This window comes from Anopheles nili, chromosome 2 (genome assembly GCF_943737925.1).
Source record: "Anopheles nili chromosome 2, idAnoNiliSN_F5_01, whole genome shotgun sequence".
NCBI classification, from domain to species: domain Eukaryota; kingdom Metazoa; phylum Arthropoda; class Insecta; order Diptera; family Culicidae; genus Anopheles; species Anopheles nili.
In genome coordinates, this window is record NC_071291.1 from 65004348 (window position 1) to 65030976 (window position 26629).

Genomic DNA, 26629 nt, shown 5'->3' on the forward strand with positions numbered 1-26629 from the left:
GCATCACACACTGAATAATTCAACCGGCAGGCACGTATGGTTCTACGGTGTCTGGTCTGGATGTTTTGTTTTATTATTTTTCTGCTGCCCGTTGCCTCACATAGCATGTTTAAATGCGAAGAGCAAAAAAACGCCAGCCAGACAACGAATGCTTTTAAGGGTACAACAAAAAAAAACAACCAAAAACCCGCCACGCACATTTACGGGGGTGCTCTCAATAACCATCCATCTCTAGGGCCATTTTCGTTTTTTTTTATTTGTGAAAAATTCCCTTAAACCAAACTCGCGCTCGCCACGTGTGGCTACCGAAACGTGACCCGCAGCGAAGGGAATCCGAAAGGGACTTGAACCTAGGTTTTGTGGAGTTTTTTATCGGTCGACCAATTTGCACTGCCATTCGCGCGAAACTCCCCTATTCCCGAATGGCAACGAGAAAGTTACTTTAACCAACCGTCAAGAGAATGGAAATACTTGCAAAAAATACTCTTCACCTGGACGATGAAGAAAAGATGCCACCCAAACGCTATGCACAGCTCGCACGGAAGACCCACGTTGCTCTTAATGAAAAGCGGAAAAAGAGAGCAAAATACACACATACAAAAGCACCGTAAAAAAGTCCATCCCAAAGTTATAATTCCCCACTTAGCAGCTGCGCATGAAATTCATCAGGGCGAGCAATGCGACGGTGAGATTCGTAAATCAATTTTCCAACAAGTGCCGCACAAAGTTGCACTAATTCCTGACCATTCGCGGGTTCATTACTATCCGCGGGATTTGCTTCTTCCTAAAATCGCATCATATGTGCCGCCAGCGTGGTACTCGCACAACCATCGTAAATGTCTGCCAGTGATGTTTTTATTTCCGTTGCAAAGACACACACGCACAGACGCTGGGACGAGAAAAAAAAACCAACAACTCAACTTACACGAGTTTTTGCCGGGTGGACGAGGGATTTCATTTTTCCATCCACCTCCCACCACCCGATTCGATTGGAGCGGCAATAAACGGTTTTATTAGTGTCGCCCGCTAATTCGGCCGCCATTTTATTATCGCGAACGATGCTGCGCCCCGAACGAAGAAGGCGGTTCGGTTGGCCGGAACGGAAGCGCATGACATTTGCCTTTCTTTTTGCGTTCGCTTCTTCCTCGCAGCGCGCCGGTCAAGATTTTTTGGATGGAAAAATTAAGACGCTTCACCCCGTCGGGTGGAAAGACGCCGCTACGTCTACGAGGAACGAAAACGCCCCCTCTGCTGAGGGTGGTTTGAGCGCACAGGAAGGGTGGTTGAATTTTTAAAGTTAAAACAAAACCAGCAAAAAGGACGCATCCTCTGTTGCCTTTGAAGCAATGGAGCGAACGGAAAAACCGGGGGCAGTGAAAAATCGAGGGAAACCTCATCGTGCCGTCGGCACTTCGTTCCCATTTGACCTATTTTTCACCCCCCAAAAACCGTCATTCCCAAGTCGATTAGGTTCCTGGGGAGGGTCCTCACCCTCACACCGACCTGCGCGTGCATTCCTTCCCGTCCGTTGGCCCGAGAAAAATAGGGAGAGCACACACATTTACGGGCCACCGCTCGTTTTTCCTTCGCTTTTCGGTCGGTGAATGAAATATTCAATCAATGAAACGCAAACACCCCCAACGAAGGGGCGTCCAAGAACACACCCACCACCATTGCACGCGGGGAACTGCGCTGGTGCTTTCTCCGCATCACAAAAAGGAGCTTCCATCAGCCAGTGTGTGAGTGTTTGCATTGGTGGATGGTGGTGAGAATGTGTGCGTGCCCTGTGATTGAGAGCCTTTTGTGCAAACAAACAAAAAAAAAGAACAGGAGGACGAAGGAAACGAAGGCAAATCTATAACGTCCTTCGGTTCCCGGTTTCATTTCCTGCCTTTCAAATGAAAGGTTTAAACAACGCACACTACCGGCGGGGATTGGGTGCTACATTCGGCTGTGGAAATCCTGCCAGGATAGGACCACTCTGTGCCTTGGGGAGAATTCCGTACGTTCGTATTCGCTTTTAATTAAATGATGAGCCGGATCGCATGAAAAGTGGATGCGCTTGTGATGGATGTTGCGTTACGTTTAGGGCAAAAGTGAACGTATCACACGCATGAGGAGCAACGTAATGGAAATTTTGACAGATTAGTAGTCGGATGGTGTACTTTATCTGTCAGTGATGCTCATATCAAACTGTCATGTGACAATGACACTTTACCCAATAATGAAGGTACTATTTGTTGGAGACAAAAGATCATTTAACCCAGCTTCATAAAAATATAAGAGAAGATTAAATATATGACTAGAAATGGATAAACTCTGACACAGAGTGCAGTGGATAATGACAATCCCTAAAATATACAACATCTTCTCAAGAATAGTACAGCTGACAAAGAACCAGTATCTAAAAGGATTATGACAGATCAAAAGATAGTCGTCTTCTTTTCGTTATCCCTGACCCAGCGGATGAAGTTCTCGACTTTCACTCTGGACACGTTAGATCAAACGTTTCACCATCTCAAAAACGGAACTAACTTGGCGCTCGGAATGTGTGTGTTACGATCCCCAAGGATAACATAAAAGGATTGTGGTAATAGCCAAAAAAAAAGGGGAAGAAAAATTTGCTGTCCTTTCAGCAGCAGCACTTACCCGACTATTGAGCGGCACCTCGCTCATCTCCTGGCCGGTGCAGAGCCGCTTGTTGTGCGGCCCGTCCTGGCCTCCGCCACCGCCGCCGCCGCCACCCGCGGCGCTGCCACCGTTGAACGACGCCATGATCATCACACCGGCACCGGGGGGATGTTGCTGCTGTGTGAACGCGATCGTGGTGTGCGCCGTGTGCAGCCTGCGCGGCTCGCTTCCTGGGTGAATGTTTTCCTTCGAGTGCACACGCGGAATTTTCCGCGCTCTTCCGGGGCGGAGTGAGAGCTTGTGTGGCGCGCTTTTCAAAGCTGTACAACAGCCGGTTGTTGTTTTTTTTTATGGTGGATGTAGATTTGTTTGTTTTTTGTTTCTTTTTTTTTTACTATATTGAAGTGTGCTTCTGTTTGTTGCTCAAGAGCTGTTGGTGTCAGTCAAGCGAGATGTGAGAGTGTACGTTAGAGGGAGATAGAAATAGAATAATAGACAGACAGAGAGAGACAGAGAGAGGGAGATCGTGTGTTTCGTGTGGTTTTTCGTGTGAATGTTTGGTAATAATTGCGAGCCCTTCGTAAGAGAATGGACGGGGGCTCAACTGATCGACTAATCGACTTCGATTTAAAGGAAATTTGGGGGGATAGAAGGCCGAATGTTGGCCGCTAGAACTCACGCACCTGTGCCCGGGAGGAGGGCTTTTTACTTTCTTTTCTTTTGCTTTTTTTTTTACTTGAAGCTCGAAGGGCTGCCTTCGTGCGTTGATTGCCAGCACACGCCTGAAACACGATCGCACTCTCTCACAAACGCGCGCGCACAAACACGCACACGCACACACGCCTCTGAGGCGCGCTTCAGAGCATACACGGCACGAAAACACGGGAAAAAAGGGTGGGCCTATATTTGCCTCGCGGCGGACGATATCTTTACGCCAGACAACAGACACTTTAATTTGGTACACTTCGAACTCCGGATGCACTCTGCAAGAAATGAAGGTGGAAAATCGAATACAACCTCTGATAAAGCGCACAACACAACGACGGATGGATGGATACGAATTTTGGGCTCAAGCCTGAAGCCTTCCAAGTCTCTTTCCGCGGTGATTTCGTGCGGTTTTCACTTTCACCTCGTACCGCTGCTTCGTCACCGGTCACCGTTTTGCTCTGAATGTTTTGGTGTTTTTTTTTGTCTCCTTTCCTTCCCCCATTCGCAAGAATTGACGTCTCCTGAAGCGTTCAGGCGTGTCCTTGGGGTCGTTCCAGTTTCGTGAATGCACTGCTCCACCAGCACACGCCTGCAAACAGCGCGTTTCCTCTCTAACTAGCGCGCTTATCAGATGGTTGGTCACTTTCGAAAGCTTGAGCACCCCGCATGATTGGCTTGTTTTGTTTTATTCATACACAATGCGCTATCAACGCTGATTAGGATGAGCTGGATCTACTACGGCTCACAGCAGTGCCGGGGCCAGTTGTTTCGCTAAATCACCAATTGAAATGAATCTCACCTAGAGCTTGTTAGTGAGCCTTCCACGTGGGCTTATTGAAACAAACGCCACCTCACAATGATTATTATTGCGTTTCGCTTGCATCACAACTGCAAGCAGATTTCTTTTAGCACACTCACCGCCTTACGAAAGCCCCCAAAAGGATGCCGGTTCGCGTTGGAGCAAGGACAACCCGGAAACGTCAAACGCCCCCGTACCAGCGGGGTGGCTGTCAAAAAATATCCCCAAACGCCAAACCATGCGCGCTCGCTCGCCCGGGAAGGAGGAAGCACTAGAGCTGTCAAAAAATCCTGTCCGACTCTCGACGCACTTCCACAAACACTACGACGCGCGATATGCGTTTCGGAGTGGACGCGATGGAGTCGGAAAATCGGAAAAGCGCCTCGTGTGCTCACACACACACACAAACGCACACCCACAGCCAGCACAGTTGGCGATGACGATTGCGAGTAGACATGCTCGATTCCAGCAGCACACGAAGTAAAAGCGCGATGGCGGCGAGAAAAAGGGAACCTTCGGAAACGTACACATACATACGCACACAACAGCCACCCTCCCCCGCACAATGGGCAGGAAGCGGGTCATCGTTGAGGACGGCGAAAAGGACGAGACCAAAACCAACCAAAACCCCCAAACGAACGTCTGTACATGTGTGTGTGTGTAGTCTCGAGTGCGGGAAATTGCCAACGCCGAGAGAGAGAGAGAGAGAAAGGGAGAAAGTAGGCTTCTTTTTATTGTGGTTACTGGAGGCAATTTGTCTGGTGGAAATCGACTGGCTTTCCCCCGGTAACGCGTTTTCCCTCCGCTTGTGCGTCATTCTCTCGCATCTGGCAAACTGCAACCACGCCATACACGCATTCCATCGCAATTGTCTTCTCTTTCGAACCCGCTATCGCGCACACAACCCAACCACGGCCCCGTTACAACTGCGGGCGAGTCGATAAAGGGGTCGGAAAATCCAACGTACCTGTGCAAAAAAAAAGAAGGGCAGAGAGGTTGTGAAAAACACAGCAGGGCCGCCGTCGCAAACCGGTTGCCATGACAGCTAGCGCAGGGAAACGCAAAACCCCCAAAGACGTCACACACAAAACGGAACGCACGCCGACCGAATCCGTGTGCCGTCTCACATTAGTGTGAGGCCACGGCCGGCCATTGCTTCTCGCTTTCATTCACCAGTTTCACTATTTGCGGGCGCCATTGCCACCGGCCATCGAACGAGCTGTCAACGGGCGCGTGTGGAAAGCGATGGAAAACCCGGGTGGCTGGAAAATGTCATACACGTTTATGGTCGCACTGATAACCGCTCGTGTACGCCAGCAGCACAACACAACGCTGGTTTGTGGAAGATGAATGTTTTTTTTTCTTTTCTTTTTGTTGTCCAGCTCTCTTTCTTCCTATCTCTTCAAATTCCTCTCTCTCTCTCTCTCTCGCTCTTGGGGATACAAATTTTTGCTCTGCCCCACACACATCTGGCTTTCCCGCGTTTGGGCCATTAAAAGCATCACGCCGATGAATTAAAGATGGCCAGCTGGTGGGCGCGCACGGGAGCGTGGATAGAGAAATTATGACGCCCGCTGGCCGCAGCAGCAGCACCAGAAAATAAAAGCGAAGGAAAACAAATCCACGAAACACGAGAGGATGGGCCGATTTACGATGGGCCACTGAACCCGCCCGTGTGGTGTGCGAGGGAAGCGGGGAGGGAGGAAAATCACTCGCAATCGGAAACTGAGAATATCACAAATACAGCCCCGAAAGAGCGGCCAAATATGCATACTAGTTTGAGTGTTTTCCTCACGTGGAAAAGGGAAATCATGCTCACGCTGGTTAAGCAAAAGTGAGTAGTGCTGGAATGGAATAAAATTCGATTGACTGAGTATTGCCTGGAGTGCGCAAAAAAAAATGCAACCAGATTCAGGGAAGAATTGTGCGTTTCTTTCCGCCACAATACGCAATCGAAACGCGGTGGGTGAGGGGTGTACATGCGCGTTTCGAAGCTCGGCTGTGTTTGTGCTCCTTTTGCTGCTTGCGTGTGTTTACATCGGGCGGTGTTTGGTGAGGCGCGAGTTGATGATTTTCCACCCTTTTGGCACATACCTCACGAGGAAAAAAGCGTTTTCCACGCGAAGAAAACGAACACACGCCTCGTACACCACCGTATCGCTTTTTACGCGGAAAATCACGATTTTTCCCACCCGCACTTTGTTGAGTCGAAATGATCGATCGGTGGCCGGGGTTTGGGAAAGCAAACCGGATGGAAATGCCATCTCACGCGGTGAGAAGTGAGAGCGCGTGCAGTTTTTGCTCACGTTCAGCTGCTCACTAGCGAACCACCGGCCCGCGAGATTTGACAAAACGCTCCCACGCACATCGCGAACTATATTCTCGCACCCTTCACAATTTCGCCCCCTCTCTCCACCTTCTTCCACCCATGATAGTGACGCCTATTGTTTTCAGCAAATTGTCCTCCGAGCGACCTCGGAAGCGCTTCGCTTCCCTGCTGTCATTCATTCTCAGTCGCGAGCCCTTCTTTTCTTCGTTGGAAATAAACAAAAGCGGTGCTCTCTCAAGCAGAAGTTTCGCTTTACATCCCCCCACCGCACAGCCGCCTTCCCACCCTCATAGCGACAAACAGCGTTTTGAAAGAACACCCTTACATTCCGCACACACAAATCAAGCGGCAGAGAACGTCCGTGGAAAAACAACCGCGCGCGTTCCGCTAGGATGGGATAAAGATATGAACTTCCAGATCCCTTCGCCCTTCACTGGCACCCCACGCAACAACAACAACAAAAAAACGGCAGCAGATTTCTCTGACTTGCGAACACGCGCGCGCGCGCACACACACACACACTTCACACGCAACCAGCCCCACCGCCACATACATTCGCATTCATTGGCGCTTTGAAACAGGTGCCTGCTGTTAGTGCAAAAAAAAACCTAACCGCACATATTCGCTCTTTCTCGCTCTCCAGTGGTGTGCAGCGGGTCTTATGCTATTATCTATTCACTCGAGAGATGCCGATGCGTTTCCTCCTTCCACTCGAGCGAACTTGTTCACGATGGTCTGTGAGATGGGGCTGGAGAGGATACAAAAAGCTATCCCATCCCACCCTCTCAAACCACAACACGAAAAGTGAGGCAAACATGCTGCAGAAAATGAGCGGTTTATCGACTTACAGCCCACCGCGGGGTGTTGGGTGGATTTGTTTTCGTTTGGTTTTTTGTTTGTGAGTTCGAACCAGCCGTTGGGCTGGAAAGTAAATTAAACTCTAGGCCACATATTCGTGTCTCGTTAATCGATTAAACGATCCAGAAATACGGCCAACCTCTCATCAAACACTCCGCGAGAGAGCGGCAATTGTTGGATGAGCAGAATGGAGCAAAGGAAAAAACAGCACGGTCTACTACCCGTACGGTGCGAGCTGTCAAAACGCGACCGCCGTCTGTCTTGTCTACATCAAAGTAAACAAACACGGGTGGAAGGCGCCTCAAAAGGCTTCCGATTTGTTTACCCTTCTGGGCCCGTTCAGGGTGAGCTTTTGCATTGCTTTCCGTGAAACCCTTTGTACAGTTCGCGAGAAAGGGCAAGAGCCAATCAAAGAAACGACACCGAGCACCTATCGCTACTGCATTCACTCGGGAATTGTTGTTCACTTGCTCAGCTGCAGTTTTGCTCATACATCACCACTGAGAGGCGTCTCCATCATTGTCAAACCCTTTTGCCCTCCTTTATCCTCCCCCCGCATGTGTGGTAATACTTCGCGACATCTTGCCGTTCCCCCTCTAATCGCTCACACACTCCCTGCCATTGTTGTCTAGCGCCGAAGCCGGCTTGGTGTGTTAGATAACACGATGCCGGGGTTGGTTCCTGCAGCAAATGTCATCCAATCGAATGCCATCCATCTTTCTTGCCAGTGGCCTACTGTGGTGTACTTTTCCTACCTGTAACCTGACTACGAGGGAAACCTGACAAACACCTGCGAACATCGAAAATTTTACATCCAAAAACCACGCACGCAGCAGGTCATGGAATATTTGTTGGCTGGTTCGTTTAGGATGACCATCAACCTATTTGCTACATTTTGTTGCTTCCCCCATAAAGTCCCGTTCCTTCAAGTGGTCATCGAAAGCGCGAAGATGGATTATTTCACGCGTGGAGTGGAGCAAGAAACAAAAAAAAAGTAAAACGCTGCGCTCAACAATAGACCCCTAAACAGCGAACGAATGCCGTCCCTTCGCGGTGCGGAAGAAAAAAAACACTCCCATCGTCTAGGAATTCTGATTCCACGCCGTCTTTTGTGGCCCTCGTCGGCGTTTAATAGAACGCACAATTCTACTTGCCGGATGGAGAAGAAACACAAAACGTGTGTGCGCGCGCGCGCACACGCACACCGACACACGAACACGCGCACGCACTACTGCTCACAGTCGTCGTCCCCCCAATTGGAGGACGGCTGTGTTAGAGGAAAGCGCATGGTGGTAAAGAACCCAACCGAAGCAGGCTCTGACGCGACGCCGTCCTTTTATCCACCGTTCGTTTTCTATCGATCTTCCGCGTCCGGGGCAACATTCTTCCTCCCCCCCCCCCTTCCCCCGTCCATTACTTTTCACTTGGCCGTTCCGCGGGGTTTTCTTTTGGGCCACACTGGAAAAGCACACTGCACAGGGAACGTTTTCGGGAACCACACGCCGCCACACACGGAACCAGAGCAAAACGGTGCAACACACATGCAAAAGTCTGCGGTCTACTGTTTTTGGGGAGCCAGGCTGAAGGCTCTCCTGTCAGGTAGGCGAAGAAAATCGAGCCGCCCGGTTGTGTTTTCATTTTTTGTTTATGCGCCCATTTTTTTATTGCGGGCGGCCCCTGGGCTGTCAAGTGACAAATATTGGCGTTTTCGTCAAGCACACTGACGTAGAGAACTGGGCGCTAGTAGCAGGCAGGTAGTAGAACGCACGGCGGGAACCGAACACACACACGCACGACGCACTTACACTGGGCACTGGGTTTAATTTCGCAGCAGGACGCGTAGCAGAAACTCTGCCCGGTAAATGGTCAGCCGACTTTGGGGCGCTGTTGTGAAAGCCTGCGAAAGTCCACGACGATGCGACGACGATGGAGCACAGCGAGAAACACGTCCGCTCGCTTCGAATGCAATGAAGGGGATCAAAAAAATACGGGCGCTGCTACCGTACCCAAGAAGCACAGCGAAAACAGCAACCACTGCGACGTTAACACGAACGAATAGGGCAGCTCCCCCGGCAGAGCTCGTTTCTTGATTCGGGTCGATGAGAGCGAGAGAGAGTGAGAGCCCAGCGTGCAGCGGGAGAGCGCGTCCCAGCTGACAGCTGGCACCGTAGCCATTGACAGGGTCTGGTGAGTCGACTTTTCCGAAATCAATGCTGGGGATATTTCTCGCATTACGACGAAATTTTTCATGGAACCATTTTATTTAAGTCCAAAAAATCAAGATTTTTTATTGGGAACAGTGCAGGACATAGTATAAAAGTCATTTATAGAGAAATAAGATGTTTCTAAAGTTTAATTTTTTCGGTTAACTGTTTTACCGTTGCCAGATGTATCAAGTAGCATAATTTATAGAATTCTTTCAGTATACACTTATGTCCCATAAGTATCCTTCTTATCAGCGACGCAAACGACAACATATTGACTATTGGGATGCATTTGAAATTTTGACAAAAGTCGTCAAGAAATGCATAAGAAAAAAGTAGAACCATTCTGGTCATAAAATAGGTGTTTCCTTGCTGACGTCACGGTAGTCGAGCCTTCTGAGATGCAGCATGAGTAAAACAGAGAAAGATATATTCTTTCGTGAAATTAATTTTTAGCGATTGTTTTAGAGCTAAGTTTCCATTGATAAAAATAGAATAAAATGCAGATATTGCTATCCACAGAATGACTAGTTATTTCAAGCTATCAAAGTGATCGAATAAATAAGTAGGCAATTATTTTTGGTAATGTGTAACCCACCAAGCATGTGCTCTCTTTTCTACATTGGTAGGCGGGTGATACACTACGGTTTCCAATCTGGAACGGTAGCCAAGGTGATTACTACCCAAGATAAATAAACTTGTAGGATAGTAGACAGCTAAAAATACTAATAGAATAGATGAAGAAAAATACTAATAGTAGATAGAAAAAATACTAATTTAGATTTGAAGCAAAAAGCAATGAGCAGTTTTGTTAAGAAATAAATTAAATTTGTAACATCTAGCCTTCGATTATCTACATTTTAAGACTAACGATTTAAATTCAAAAAAATGTGTCATGAAAGCATGCTATAGTAGTTATATTAGAAACGAATTTTCTAAAACTTAAACGTTGTTCACATTCGATTGAAGACAGTATGAATTCCAAAGACAAAACACCCTTATTGGTCCTAGAAAAAATAGTGAGAATATCTCAACATTGAAAGATTGGAAAATAAATCATTCTCTACCCATCACCAGAATCGTTCATCCTTTTTTAAACGACACGAATTTGCTGTCATTTAACTATTCTTAAATTTAACAATCGCTCCCAGTCCACCAAAACTAGAAATAAATAGAAAAAAACAATTTGAATAAAAATATAAAAAAATATAATAAAATATTCGAAAAACTAACACGAGTTTTAGACGTACGATACACGCTGGATTCTTTCAAGCTGAATTAAGTTAAGCTAAAGGAATTGGCAAAACTTACCTGCAAGTCAGGAGCATCTATTTGCGATTAACTAGCTTTCAAAGCATTTTTTTGCTTCCAAGCATTATCGTTTCTTTCCTTAATCGCGATAACAAAGCATCAACATCGATTCACGTGGATTTCCTTTCTTATCTTCGCTCTTATTTTATTTGTTGACGCATTCGTTCGACCATCTTCTCATCCCTACTCGGACATAATGCGCCCTCTGTCTCTTTTTCTCGTCTGCTACAGTTCCTCGTGTTGTCGTGTGATTTGACTACTATTTGATCCTCATAGCGCGATTCAGATCGATTCTAATCTGTGCATGACTATGTTTTGAATTCTGTAAGTCGTTCGCGCTATCGCACTTTTCTCTCATGATGTTGTCTGATCGTTATTAATGCATTCGTTAGCATCACTCTTTTCAACGGTGTCACACTTTTCCCTCATTCATAATACGATCTTCAATGTTGTTTCCTTTTAGTTCTGATGGTTAATTACTAAACCCAATGAGCAGAATATGCTTCCGATAGTAGTAATATAGTAGCTTCACTTCAACTCGCTCTGTTGGTAGTAGGTTATGTTGTGTATGCATTATATAAATGAAGATGTTTCACACTTGGAGTCCACCACATGATGTCGATTATCCTTTCCTCCTTAGCTCATCCTTCCTGCTTTCGCTTCAAACAGTCTTTCCGCCCCGCGTGTGTAGTACTCACTCTTCAAAGATTTTGATGTGTGTATAATGTAAATGTATGTTGTTGTTTTGTATAGTGTGCGTCTGCCTTAAGTAGTACTGTTTTTGTTGCTGTTTTTTTCCCTTATTGACGATCAGTGGCGCGCAGTTTCTCTTCGACCGCTTCCCGGGATGCCTCCGAGAGGTCAGTGGCCTGAATGTATTTCTGCACTCCGACGAGCGACTTCTTGAGTGCGTCGAACGAGCTCGAGTACAACATCTTCTTCTTAACCTGCAACAGACGGGATGGGGGAAACAAGGAAAAGAGAAAGAGAGCACGTTATTGAATGTCGAACCGAAAATAAATCATCTCCAAACGAAGGATAACCCCACATCAAACGTACCTTGGCAGTGTCTGGGCACCAGGACATCAAAAAGAGCTTCTGCTTCTTCGAGCTCTCTGACGTTCCCTGACATTGGTGCATGTACTCGAAATCGAACAGTCCGTATCTAAAAACAAGAAACAGAAGGATGATTTTGGTTAGGCATAAGTTCAGAATCGCGCCCTTCTGCAGCCGATTGAAACAGCAATGATCCTTACCGGCACTCGCCCGGGCCACCTTTCTGTATGTCCTCCAGGAAGCTGTCATATTCCGCGTTACGATCGCCGATCACCTCGACATCGATCTGTTTCTCATCGCGGATATAGAAGATCACATAGCGGTGCTTCTTATCCTTTTTGATTTCTTCGTACGTCGTCTTGCAGACATCAGATACGGTTACTCCGGAAGCCTAAGGAAAAGTGAGAAAATGAAAGTACAATCGAATATATTAGTATGGCAATTAATAAACACAACTTCTACAGTAAATCGAGCGAGCCTGAGTTGTTCCCCTTTCTCATTTTAATTGCTATATTATCTATTAAAATATGACAAGAAATACATTTTTCTCTTGTTAAACCGAATACGTTTGAACACGCTCTCGGGCACCTTGTACCATTATGTTCTTTCTCTCTCGCTCTGCCTGTTGGAAAATTCCCCACCGAAGGCAAAGGAAAATCCCCACCGAAGATCGGAAAGAAAAACCGACACGCGTGATCGCCAGCAGCCAAGCAGCAGCCGCCGGCTTACGCGCGTTTGCCTTTTGCCGGTCGGTTAGTTAGGTTAGGTTGAAGTTAAAAATAGGTACCTTCCTTTTCGGCCATGCGTGTCCCTATCCTCTGTACGGATAGCGGAAATAATGCTCCGCCGAGTCTCATGGGTGTGTATATATTCGTGGCTCGTGTGTGAGGCTAAGATATTCGTGCTCTTTTCTTCCCGTGTCGGAACAGCGGACAAACAGAGGAACAAAGACCCACGCAACTACCGCTACGAGAATAAGAGAAGAAAAATCGGACCATTTTTTTCTTCTTCAGGAAATCCATAGCGTATTGCCCACACGTGTTTCTGTCATACGTGGACACGACCGTCTTCTGTTATTTCAAAAAAGGGTCCCCAGATGAAAGACGACACGCGTCAAAGTCGAGACGCAATCGCAGTTTGCATAAATCTCGTCTATAGTTGTGATTTTTGCGGCTTTAGGTTGCGAACCCAAAACAAAAATACTTCAGCATGGCCTAAAATATTCTCCAGCATATGCAAGGACAAATTTGCTTACTTGATTGATAGTGTAAAACATTTCTCTGAATGCCTAAAGATGGGCATTATTCTTTTTTTCTTTTTAGCAAACATATAGTAGACAAATGAAATGCCTAGCATATAGCGTTTAACAAAATTTGTTGGAAAATATTATTTTCATCCCAAAGTGTAGCACAAAAAAAAAAACAAAAGAATTGCAGAAGATTGAGAAGAGATTGGAAAATTCAAGTAATTATAAGACATAAAGTCCAAAACCTTGACACATGCTGACAGCCTACCAGCCCATGACGCTCATGTTTTATCCGTCAGGATGATTCCAATCACGGTTCATCTCCTCTCTATCAATTTAACAATCTAACGGCGGCTTGCCTTCGTACATCTAGTCCAACTTTTAATTTCTCTCAACTGCGTTTTGCTTCACCTGCTACACAAAAACGAGTAAAACCCTCGAGAGATTCATGTTCCCTTCCCAAACGCAAGAGCAGCAATATCTTAAAACGCCGTATAGATAGGACACGCAGGGCCACAACACCTCGTACATTCAAAGGAGAGATTTTCTCTAAATTTAAAACTTATTTTTGGAACCATCAGAACACCGCAGCTGAAGTCGAAGACCCATTTCGCTAGCTACCCGAGCGCAGAGCGCGCGCTGTTTCTTCTTCGAAAACGACCGAACGTCGGACTCAAAAACTCACCGGTGAAGGATCCTCTGGCTCGCCGGTGCGTGATCAAAAACGACAACAAAAACTAACTAGTACAATGAAATTCGCACCAACCTCTCTTCGGCGACGAGTGTGGACTTTTGGACGACTCTTTTCCCTCGTACAAATGAGACAGAAAACGCGTTTTCCCTTTTTCCATCGAGCTACATATTCGCCTGAACGGCGCCCCATGATCATGGTCGGCCATTTATAGCGCGACAAGTACACACGCGCGCGCACGTCACCGTCTAGCTTTTGGAGGAGTCATTGCACACAAAAATGACGTCCGTAAAAAAGAAGGAAAATTCCGAAGGTGTCGACTTACAGGGACGCGAACAGAACACCTCTCTAGCGCCTGGTTTCTGGCCGTGGACGTGATGTTCTTACGCGTAAAAGCCAACAACGGTGTATTATACGCAAACGACATGCACACGTACACGTCTCGCATTTCCCACAAACCATGAGAAAAACTGGAACTTGGGAAAGAACAGGTTTGTTGCTGTTCCGTGGCACGACTTTAGTCGCCCAGCAAGTCCAACAAATCTACTCTTCAGGAGGAAAGCACGTACCAACAGGTTCTATTCAGGTGATAAGTACTGATAGAGACACCTTTTGGATCAAATGCCAACATATCAAATGGTACTGCTAGCAAAAGCCTTCTCGTAAAGGTCCCTGAATAGTCGCCGTTAGTCTAGTTTTCTAATTGCAAACTCTGCAGCCAAACATGGAAAGCATTCCACACAAAGATGTTTGAAAATGCCGCCAATATCAGGCTACATTCCGAGGACGAAAAACACAAGCAAACCGGAGCTTCTTCTCCTTTATACTTGGATAGGTAATGAATATTACTTCCTACCGATGATGGGCCATTCCTGCAATGAATTTTATTTATCCGTCCAGCCGCGATTAGTTGTACAACAGTACAGCGATCGAGGCTATAGAAGATAACTTTTCTTTTGCGTTCCTCGTAACGCTACTCCAGGAGGTATTTGGACGCGGGAAAAAAGATTCTAATAGCTTTATTTTCTATGCGCGACCAGCACTCGAGAAGGTGATTTATTCAGAGAAACTCTTGATCAAGTAAAACCCGTCCAGAGTTGACCACACCTCTTAAGCTAACGCTCGTTATACATGACGGCCTATAGATGAAATTAACCCACTGTGCTTGAAGGCAGCCACAGAAACCGTTCGATGAACAGGTTCCTTCATTCATTCATGTGCGCTTACGAACGGGGGGATTTTTTTCAGATTGCCATTAAACCAAGGTGCAAAGAGTGAGTCAGATAATATCCACGTTGAAGCAATCAAGAAGAGAACCAAACAGGCTCGTATGAAGCTTACGCAATGTATCATCGAAACTTTACCTAAGCTCTGATTTGAGTTTGTATCATAAACACCACTCTTTTGTTAAATCAAGTAAAATTCTTCTTTCTAAAGGTCGACCAAATTCTTTGTTCTATGCATGCTCTGAATCATCTCGATTATTCAAGTTCGATCACTCATGGATTGCAGTCACGTTTCGCAAATAGTTTGCAACAGTCACCTAGCATTGGATGCAATTTACACCTCAACAAGAACAAATGAATAAAATGCATGCATCTCTCGGGCACATGAATGCTTCCCATTCATTGCCATTGAAGAAAATATTGTTTTGCTGCGCATTGCATTAGGTTTGCATTTAACGATGCAGGTGAAGCGATGAGTAATAACATATCAGCTACAAAATCAAACATCTTAAAATTACCCTCATTAAAGTGAGTCACAACCGTACATGGTGGCACGATGGCATTACAATTAGTCATGACAATAAAGCAGCGATATATGTATCTGAGGTGTTTAAATGATGCAGCAGAAAACTGCTGCAACTTAGAAAGCACTTGATGATCACTCGATAAAGTAACTATTGCTTCGATAGATAATTCCGTTTGTCAGAATACCATGCTTGTGGTCTACATACATTACACACAGGCGTTCAGTCAATTTTTTTCCCCTCTACGAATTTCCATCGTCCCAAAATTATCCCCCACAAAGAGCCTCCTCCCGCGGCGGTCTGTGTGCCAGACGTCTTCATCGTGAGAAAGAAAACAAAAGCCGGGCAATTGCATAGACAATTTAAGCCCGGCACGCCATGCAAAAGCTCCGCCTTGTGCGCTATCACAACACACAATATTGGGCACCATAAATGGCGTGACCGCGAGCAATGAACAAGGACCACCTCCTGCTTCCTCAATCGAAGCCGCCCTTCCTGCTGGACCTCTTTTTCTCTCTCTCTCTCTCTCTCTCGATTCTCCCTGTCTGGCGGTGGTGTGATGCCTGTATTTGGGCTGGTTGTACTCATTTCTGACGGGCAGGAGCGTTACGACGACGGCGGCTACCTACAATTGTCGGGTCAGCCGTCAAACACAGCCTCATTCGGGGGGTTTGACCATAAAAGGGCCTTGCTCTCTTCTACCCTGAACGAAACGCGCGAGAGAGGGAGAGGGAGAGAGTGGTCCGACTCGAAGAAGATTATCGTGGCGTGTAAGAAGAGACAGCCTCGCGCACCACGAATAAAACCAGTAAGGACACATTCTTTAAGGTCTCCTGTCTTAAGATCGCTCAATTAGCGATCACAAAAATCCAGGCGACAACAAAAATCGATCGATCGACGTGTGTGGCGGGTGAGGGGGATGATTTCGCTACGAATGGAAAGATGTCCTTAAATGGACTTCACATCACCCTCCTACCGAAAGCCCTGCTGATGATGTCTTGCCCTCAAACTTTTGCTGCCCTTGATTTTCCAAAACTGCAAACTGCGATCGAACAGGGAGAAAAAAGCACCCCTTTCGTCTGGAATTGATCGTATTTTAGGCAACGATGAAGCATAAAACCTAGACGAAGTCGAGAAAGGGGGGGGGGGGGGGGACCTGACTCATTGAGATATCGGAAGGAAACTGCGTCTGAACCGTGACCATGATTCGGATGAACAGACACAAGCCTAACACGCGACGAAAAGCTTCTCTCTTTCCCGTTCCCGTTGACGTGATGGATCCCCCTTGGCATGAGAGAGCCTGTCTGTCTGCTAGGGAAGAAGAGAGCTGTGATGGATGTTGGGGCACACGCAAACGCTGCTGATCGCAAGCTGCCATTTTCTGCCATTTTTGCGTGATCGAACTACCCTTGTAGTATGATGATGTGGTGTGGTTGTGGCACGTTGTCCGATGCCTGAAACAAACGAGGAAGGAGACCGATCTTTTCCGTTCTCTCCTTTTCAAGGTTGTGGCATACATTTTTGCACCATAAATGTGTGCGAGCTCGCATCAATAAATGAGTACAACACACTTCTCCACTCCGCCAGGCCATGCATTGTTGCGTCAGTCGCGCGAGCCTGAAGGACCCCCACTTCTATGCCAGGGTTTGCGTGCTCGCGTCATTAAAAATTCGTCATGTTCACGTCACGGTACGACAACACCACAGCGCGCCCCTCGCGAAAAATTCGCAAAATTAAAGCTAACAAGACCGTCTTGAAATGACGTGCACGCAATAGGTCCTGGACCCACCGCAACAATGGAGTTACAAAAAAATGGCAGGAAATTGCTCTGTTACAAGTTTTTGTCAGAATCAATTTTATCAGAATACGCCAGTAAACTACATATACCAAACGTTCTTCAAGATTCTATATTAAAAATTGCAATTTATGTATGGTTTAAAAATTACCAAATGCAATAAACTTCGAAACATTATTCTCAAACAATTCAACAAAATATACTCTTTTTATTCATTGATAAAGGTTTTTGTCGATCTCAACATGCCACGTTGGTTTCTAGAGACCATATTTTCATCGGAAAATAATCATCCGAGGTCTGTTCTTCGTGCAAACGAAAATTACGACCAATTTTCCAACCTAACAGCACCCGGGGTGGTTTTGGGGACAATTTTCATAATTACAGGCAAGTGAAGCGCGTCGTTGATGCGACCGCTACAAACACAAAAGAGAGTTCACTAACCGACCGATGACATTTACTTTTAACGATGATTGCGATGAGGCAAAGAAGGTGATTAATTGATTTAAAAAATTAACCTCCCGGTTTGGCATGTTTGGCGAACAAAGAACAGTTAAAAATAAACCCTCGCTCTTCTTCCTATCGAAAAAACGAACAGTTCAAGTAAGGGTAGCAAAGAATTATGAGCATTTCCTTTCAACTCAACGGAAAATTCTATTGTAATCTCTGAACACCAAAATAAAAGAACTACAGGCTCGCATGCCAGCGACCTTGAGTGAATTCTTTGAACAAAACTCAGAAAAAGGACGCTTAAAAATGGGAAGTGAAAGTTTAAAACACACAAATTTCCCCGAACAAAAACAGCACGGTGTGTATGTTTGGAAAGAATAGACCGACAGAAAGGTCATTGACCGGAACCTTTAACACAGCAAACATCGTCGCTGGAAGGATACAACCAGCGCCAGAGGGGTGAAGATCTGTCCTAGTAGTAGTGACTATGCTGTTCCCCTTTTTCCCAAAAATCTTACACAACACCCACAGGACTCTCATAAAAAAGGGTGACTTCAAACAAAATTATGAAGGTGGCGCACTGAGCATGGTCTCTCAGAGTCAGTGGCACTTTGGAAGTCGTGAAGCAACCGAGAGCAGATTTTCCATGCAAAAGGACTCTTCCGAGGTGGGCGTACAGTCTTCTAGGAGAGTGTTAACAATGCCATCATTCGTTGACAGTGAGTTTAGCACCCTTTGCACGTACACACCACAACCTCATACATAGTTCCTCAGAAATACCGGTTCCAGGAGCGGGATCTCGAAATCGTGAAGAACTTCCCCTTTTTACAAACATAGAAGGGCCAATTCTCATCGTGAGCCGGTGTGGTGTGGCAACAAACAGGAAGCACTCTAGACGCCAAAGTTTCGAAGAAGTATGCAGGCAGATGTTTTAGTTCTCCCATCGAGTCCCACACGTCGTCGAATGACGTTTAAGACGTCAAACAATGGACGAAAAAAATGTCGGAAGAAGCGATGACCCTCGAGATCCCCTTACAAGTGGCCAGTAGCGTGGTATACATGTATGTATACATTGGCTTTTCTTGAGAGAAGAAACTTTTTCCCCATGCCAAACTCCGGCACGTCACAATTCGCTTGGATTCGATTAAAAGACGTCTGGAAAATGAGACGAAAAAAAGGTTCAACGAACAGATAACGACGGGCGAGCGAGAGAGAGAGAGAGAGTGCGTTGATAAGGAAACGAGAGACCGGCGCATACACAAAGGAAGCCGCTAACCGCTCCCAAAAAAAACCAACCCCTAACGCGATAACGCAGTTCAAAGTAAACAAAAAAAAGGATATGGAACGGGGGGTAGTTGGCACACACCAACAACGAAGTGCCGCCAATCGGAGGGTATTGCAAATGACGATGATTCATCTTGCGACGTGTGGAAAAGGGGGATTATATGCTTCAATGTCGCGCAATGTGGCACCGTCCTGGCGTCTTGTTTGCGTGTTTATGTTGATGTTGCGTGCGCTATCAACAACACACAACTAATGCCCAACACCAACCTGTGCTGGTTGTTTGTGGACCCGGGGGGTGGGTGGTACGTTTGATGTCAAAATAATGCTTACTCAGGTCGCTAACATAGCCATATGTCCCCTTTCATTTCACGCCGTCGTGTAGCGCCCCACGGGTGAGAAAATATGCGCGGAATTGTTGAAAGAATGCCAAAGTTTTTGTGATCCTTCTCATTAGAAGATGCGTTAACGAATATATCATCGTCTAGACAGGCGCACATAATTGCCCGGTGACTGTTCACTATACGCATACTAGCTATTCTAAATTCAATCAAAAGAAAAGCGTTACTCCGAATGAAACTCCTGAAGCAGTATATTTTGATTTCCCTGACTTCTAGAGCTTCTATTCGACGTAAGTGAAAATATTCAAACTGGCTTTAACGCAGTAAGTTTGGTTCATACATTTAAAATGGTGTAATTCGTAAAAAAAGGGATTAATTTTTCTCATCAGCTATCGAGAGCTAAATTCGCCTCAACCAACCAACCAACCAACCTACGCACACCACCGCCGGTTCTATGTCCCTATTTTTTCTTGAACAACTTGTGGAGAGAAACGCCAGAGAATCATGTGGAAGCGCCCCCCCCCCCCTCTCCCGCCCACCACCATTAGTGTTGGTAACGTGTGCAATTTCCACCTAAGCAGCGCGCGTTTCAAACCATCAACCCTTCCGCCCATCCTCAAGCATTATCGAATGATCCATACATCACCTTCCTCTTTTCCTAGAGACGTGGGTGCTTTACCCACACCACGCGCAGAACAGGTTGGAATCGAAAATATCATTACACTGCTTCCTCATACATGACCAACAACCTGTGTACTCGAGGTGGAAAAGCCAGCAAGGAAAGTGCCAGAACTGGCCGGCTTGAGGGACCGTTATGTTTTTTATATTCGAAAAAAAGAGGCCCTACCATTGTGCCATGTCTGTTATTTTCCACAAACTTCGTCCAGAGAACAACCACACCGTTGACTCATCCTATTATACGCGATTTGAAACCCAAAGGCATTCTCGTGGAATTGACAGACGTGGTAGGTGGGTTTTGTCGCTAGAGGGGATCGAGCCACCGCCGTTTATCAGTAGAGCACACACATTCACAGGCTGAGTGGAATATAATCGCGAAAGAACGCGCGCCTGGCCAATTGTGCAAAATGTGAACGACGGTGGCAAATTCCGTGAATCTTTTTTGTTCAACGTTTTGCGATGCGCTTTTGGGAAGCACACACGGTGCCGAATGCCCTCCTCGGTACGCCTGTGTGCGTGTGTTGGAGGAGAATTCGAAAAGCCGGCACAGGAAATATGCGCGAGAGAGCCACGATTTGCCCAAGGGTGGGCGGAAACGAAACGGGTCCGCGGTATCCAAGCGCGTCGCGGTCATCGCCGTCAACGGACAGTGGTGTTGGTGCCAAGGGTGTAATGAGAGCCCCAATCTCGCCCACTGCCATCGAATCACAGTAAGCGAGTGAAAAAGAGAGAGAAATAAACGTGCGAGACGACCCGAAAACGTTGCTTGCAATCGCGGGCATGAGGAGTGAGTCACTGCACGCACCCCTCCATCTCACTGAAGGGCGATGAGATGAGATTCCAAATCGCTCACTCTCGCTCTCTCTCTCCCTCGTTCTGTCACGGCGCGCGCTGTTGCTGACAACTTTGACCATATATGGTAATTTGCCTCTGTTTTTCCAACGGTGTGTGCGCGCGCGCGCACTCGCTCCCACGGCAAAAGCCGATAAAACACCCTTTTTGCGTGACATATAGGTGAGTGAGAGCCCGCGAACGTGACTCACGGTGGGTGAGAACGAATGATAACACCACGTCCAAACGCTCTTTATGGTAATGGTGGACGACAAACAAAATGCATCTGTCATTCTGCCGCGCAACTGACAAATCGACCGTTAGTTTTGAATGCAACAACACGCATAACATGCTGCTTTCAAAACATCATTTACCTTAGAAACACTTTAACAGCAAACCATTTGCGAACAACCCCATTGCTTTTCCCCACGTGTAATGAAGTCTGTTGGTTGACCATTTATGGTAAACAACCCACGAAAATCATTCACCCTCGACCCATACTCCTTCACCATTCAAAATATTAATCGTTTTCGATGTCCGCGAGGGTCTCTCGATGAAAAAAAAAAACCTACGCCTACGGCAAACAGGCGCAATATTCATACCGACTAGCGCGTAATGTGTGCAGTTTTGATTTTATTTCAGCTGCCCACATCCATCGAACACCCAACTAGGGTCGTCAGCAACAATTTTTGTTTGTGTGCATACAGCGGGGTGCGTGCAAAAACACACACCACTCGCGAACTGCTGGCTCTGACTTTCGATGACTTAAAAATGTTTTTCGGTTTGCGATTAACCAGGCAAAGTTGACAGATACACCCGCTTGTGGGGTGGATCATCCCCTTTCGAAGGGACTTCTCCGCTTAAGGGAATGTAATGAAAGCCTGATCGACAAGCATGTAGGTTAGAGCTTTCGCTTAACCAGCTTGCATATCGGTTTAATCTTATCTTTGCTCAATCACACTTACGTAGCATATTCGCGAGGTCAACATAAGCCTCATATCGAGAAAAAAGGTTGAATTTCAGCCATGCCAGAGAACAAAAAGACGTGATCTTCAGAATCGCGATCGTCTCTAAATCAAACAAACTATTGCTAAAATATCCTACCCGAATCCTCAACACCTTTCGTGTAGCACAGCATCATATACACGCGCACACATCACACAATGTATCCAGTTTTCCCCGCTTTTCATCATCTCCAGCACACACGCGCGCAATCAGATTATGTTTTAAACTCACCATTTTTACGCCCCTGCTATTGCTGCTGTTATCTCAGCTTGATGGAGAAAAATGAGGAAGTTTTCCCTTTGGTTGGCGAAACAACTACTGCTGCTGGCCCCGCTGCTGACGATGACTTTTCTTTCTCACTCAACACACTTCACACAACTGACGGCGCTCCGGTTGTTATCTCTCCTCTCGGGCAGCCTCTTGGTTCTGGTTCGGGCGGGGCAGGGGGCACTGGAACGCCACTTCAACAACACACTCACACACACACGGGCACGCTCAGATAGTCGGATAGCGCTGGTGTTGGGAAGGGTGGCGGAGAAGGTGTCTTTCCGCCGGGTTTCTCAATACGATAACGCCACGAAAAACACGACGCACCAAAAACTGCAAAAAGAGAAAGAGAAGGGCAAAAAACAGAAAAAACACGATGAGTCAGATTAAATTTTACACATGAGGACCTGATTTAGTGGGTAGGACAGGCCTTATTTGGAGGGTGAAGTTTTCTAATGTTATCACACACCTTACAGCGATTTCCAGAAATAATAAGAAAAAAAAAACCCTGATCTCCTGACACCACACACGTTGCTTAATGCTGCTTCCCTGGTAAACTAAAGCGAAACATGAAACGATAGAGATCCACAATCCTTGCGTGTTTGTGAGGCAAAAGAGGCGAAAAATATTCGCCCATGAACACAAGTCCGTTTTTTTCGGACGTTCCGCGAGTTTCAAAAGAGAAGATAAAACCTCGCGCACGCTGGTGTGAGTGTTGCACCGCTCAAAGCCGCACGCACTCATGCAACCCAGCGCTTCTTTTCAACCCCCCGATATTAGCTGCTCCCCTTTCTTTGCCTTTCGCGATCATATTCACATTCTCTCTCTCTCTCTCACACACACTCAGTGAGGCTAGCGTGACGTGCAGGAACAGGAAAAATCCAAGCAGTCACCACCCGGTCCTACTAGATCGACCGTGGATGACTGAGAGAGAGAGAAAGATGATGGGGACATAATTGCAACGGAAACGGCCGCACTTGCATCGAACCATACCTTTCCGGTGGTGTGTGCAAGTACACCGGGAGCAGAGCGTAACGACCGGAACCGGAAAGTGGCCTCTCTTTCTGTCTATTTCCACACGGACGATTGCCAGCAGCACCAGTAGTAGTCGCCGCCCGGCTCGAGGACTACCACACCACCACCAACGCATTTTAGCCAGCCGAAAATAAGAGAACCCACTACGAGGACGGAAAAGAACCCAGTCGCTCGCTCTCTCTCTCTCTCGCTGCGTGGAAACCTTTTTTACTTCTCTCACGGTACCAGGTTCTTCCTTCCACAGTCGACAGAGTCGGAGCTCAAAATGGGTGTGTGCCATCATCAGGGCCACCGGCACGCACACCCTTGTGCGCGGTAGAGCGACCGCTTTTCATATAGCCGGCTCTCGGTACAGCGAGAAAAAAGGAAAAGGCGAAAAAACGCCGCCACCGCGCGTTGCGGGAGAGCGCAGCGTGCAGATGTTGGGAGCTGCAGTTTTAAAAATGGATAATATTTTCCACACCATGCCGATGACCGAGGGAAAACTAAAAGAAAATTGAATATAAACCCCCCAGTAGTGAGCGGCACTGTTCCTGCGCTCACGCCTGGTGAGATGAAAATGCGATGAGTAGACGAGCGGCGTGTTTTCTTCTCACTTTAGGGAGTTTCTTTTAAACGAAACGCGCTTGCTGCGGTGGTTTTTCAGATATACTTTACAGAGCCCCCTCTGCCTGGTGATTTGGTGAATAGAATAATGTACATATTCCCACACACTAGTGGCCTTTTTCGGGAAGAGGCTTCCCAACCGGAATGATGAGTCAAGTAGGCTACGCGGCGGACGAGTGAGAAAAGAAGAGAGAAGAAAAAAATGTGCCGGTTCTGCATCACTCCACATTGGCGTGAAATATTTCCTCACTTTCCATTCCCTCCCACTGCTAACTGGCCAACCTCTCATCATCACCGTCTGTCGAACCGACACAACACATCATTGCGAAGAGCAACCGTTACTTGTTCCCCAACGCACACACACACACTCGCACACAACGCACAAACGCCGCAACGCACGTACACACAGGCACGTCATCCAACGAAATCCAGCGGCGAAGCACAAAAGAAGCACCTCAGGCGGGTACGGGCAATTTTTAGCAGCCGTTTTCGTACCCGTATTCAAAGCGCCTACCGGAAAGCGAGAACCGTTTCCTGGTAATCCAACTTCGTCCCACACTGTACCATTCTACCATGAGGAACGTGTCCTTTCTTTTTTTCTTCGCTGAAAACCCCCGGTTCTGGTTGTGCGATTTTCGAATTTCTCCGCAAGACCGGTCGCCTGAATATAAGGGGAGTTGCCCGCTGGCTCACACGCCGCCGCGCTGTTCGCAAACGGACGCTTGGAGTTTGGAACTCACAGGAGAAAAGGAATCACGAGAAAATATCGCCTTCCCGTCGCTAACGCCACGCCGGACTTACCTAATTTTTGTGCAAAACTGCTACACAGGAAAACCTGCGAAAATCGACGACGGTGAGACGACGACGATGACGGAGCTAACCGGGAAACACGTCCGCACGCTACGAATGCAATGAAGGCGATCAAAAATATACAGGCGCTGGTTGTTGGGTTGACGGCGAATACAGCTACCGCTGGGACGGTGAACGAAGAAGGCGGCGTCGATGAAGTCGCTACAGCCCAGTACGCAATGTCGACAAAACTCATCGTTCAGATGAGACGGACCAAAGAGCAAGTGAGAAGACAGTGAGCCAGTCTCGGTGACCGTTGCAATACTTCTCACTGTAGAGAGTACCTTCTAAATTGTTTGTTATTCCTATCATTTGTACAATATCATGTAAACGATAATTACAATTGATGAAAGAAACATATCTTTAAAAATAAGATTTACAATATTCAGTTTTTATCCCATTCTGACTGTGATCTTGGTTAACACAAATTTATTACTTGAGTTGGAAAGTAATATTAGAATAGGTCATACAAAAGGTGTCTGGACAGGAATATTAGAATAAATGAGACAAATATTTAAAGATGAAAAACCAACACGTAAAGGTTTGTTTTACTCGTAAAAAGTAACGCATAAAGGCAAAACTAAATACGATATTTACTACAAAAAAACGGTCGAATAAGACAGGCATGAGTTTAAATCAAACAAAACATTTTCAACATAGGTCGCAGTTGATATTTTTAAAAGTTTTTCTCTTACATTATTATGGATTAGTTTTTAAGCTCATTTGGTGTGAGATGAAAATCCAGTAGAGCCTTTGAATCTTTCTCACTCACGAGGTGAGATGTTTCTCATTAACTCATTTTTCGTTTTGACGTCAATTGCGATATTCGGAAGTCTGTACCTTAATAACAGCTAAATTGAATTTCTTTGCATACGTCATAAAAGCATAAATGAAGTCGATATACGTAACATGAGTACGAGAGAGAGGTAATATTGTATATTACTACCGTAATACAAGGGTAAAGTTGAGGTTGCTGCCTGTTCAGCTTAATATAAAAAACGCGCAATTTATAAACAACCCATGTTAATCAAGTTTTTTTACAATTACTCTCATTTATAATGCTCAAAATCTTAATATTTTAATAGCATTTATCAAACGGCTATACATGCAGTCATCTTTGCCTGAATATCTCCTTTCTGTTTTTTGTTTGTAATATGTTCTTTGTCCCAAAATAATAAATCTAAACGTATCTTTTCGTTTTGTAATGTTAAAGAGATCAATGATGCATTTGAAACGATCAGTTATGTTTCAAAAACGTTAATTATATGATTTTTAGAAATGATAGGACAATGCTATATTAGTAATTAACATGTTAAATCTCGGTAATCACCTGTTTTACAATTTATCATGAAATTCTATTCAAACGTATATAGAGAACAATAAACTAAAGTTCATGTATGAAAATCGTAAGAATAGTGATTGCTAATAAAATTTAAACACGTTTACCTTAGTGCCTATCAAGATATGCAATTTTTTAAACTTGTTCCAGAGAGCACCACGTGGACAATTGGCAAGAACGACTCTCAACGGAAACTAGTAGACTGAAAGAAAATGTTAACCAAAATAGCGTAATATTAAGAAAAACATATTCCACGATACAATTAAACCACAAAAAATATCAGTCTATAGAAGAAAATTATCTCGTGCATACGCATGTGAGTAGCAATTTTAAACATTTCTCATGCGCAGCACATGTCCGTGTTCAAACAACATGTTTTCCGAGCTTTGTACGTTCTACTAGCAGTGATACTTCAACGCAATGTCGTGAAATGATTTACCTTATCGCCATCAACCTGTGAAAGGAACTGCCTAAAAGGTACGCTTGGTGTTTCCCCTGCCCGGATGCCGACCGGAACACCCATAAAAGGCCAAAAATCACCACTACACAACGGACAATAAAGAAACTTCCTC

The 26629-nt window shown here is 46.0% G+C and overlaps 2 protein-coding genes across 8 annotated transcripts in view; both read right to left on the reverse strand.

Annotated features, from left to right (window-relative positions):
• Positions 1–9325, reverse strand: part of LOC128732250 (heterogeneous nuclear ribonucleoprotein L) — a 168054-nt gene extending 158729 nt beyond the window's left edge. For 6 of the 7 annotated variants that reach the window (XM_053825428.1, XM_053825427.1, XM_053825426.1 and 3 more), the window contains exons 1-2: positions 9131–9325; positions 2650–3614 (exon numbers count right to left, since the gene is read on the reverse strand). In XM_053825428.1, coding sequence (XP_053681403.1) covers positions 2650–2781 — 132 coding nt within the window. In that variant the 5' untranslated portion in view covers positions 2782–3614; positions 9131–9325. The remainder of the gene's footprint in view (positions 1–2649; positions 3615–9130) is intronic. The other variant, XM_053825422.1, reaches the window with a different exon arrangement.
• A 1634-nt stretch (positions 9326–10959) lies between these two features.
• Positions 10960–24797, reverse strand: LOC128721500 (cofilin/actin-depolymerizing factor homolog). Its single transcript, XM_053815255.1, has 5 exons — positions 24671–24797; positions 22193–22561; positions 12097–12287; positions 11900–12005; positions 10960–11787 (listed from the first exon to the last, which is right to left on the reverse strand). The coding sequence occupies exons 2-5, from the start codon at positions 22193–22195 to the stop codon at positions 11641–11643; spliced, it is 447 nt and encodes a 148-aa protein (XP_053671230.1). The 5' UTR covers positions 22196–22561; positions 24671–24797; the 3' UTR covers positions 10960–11640.
• Between the last annotated feature and the right edge of the window lie 1832 nt (positions 24798–26629).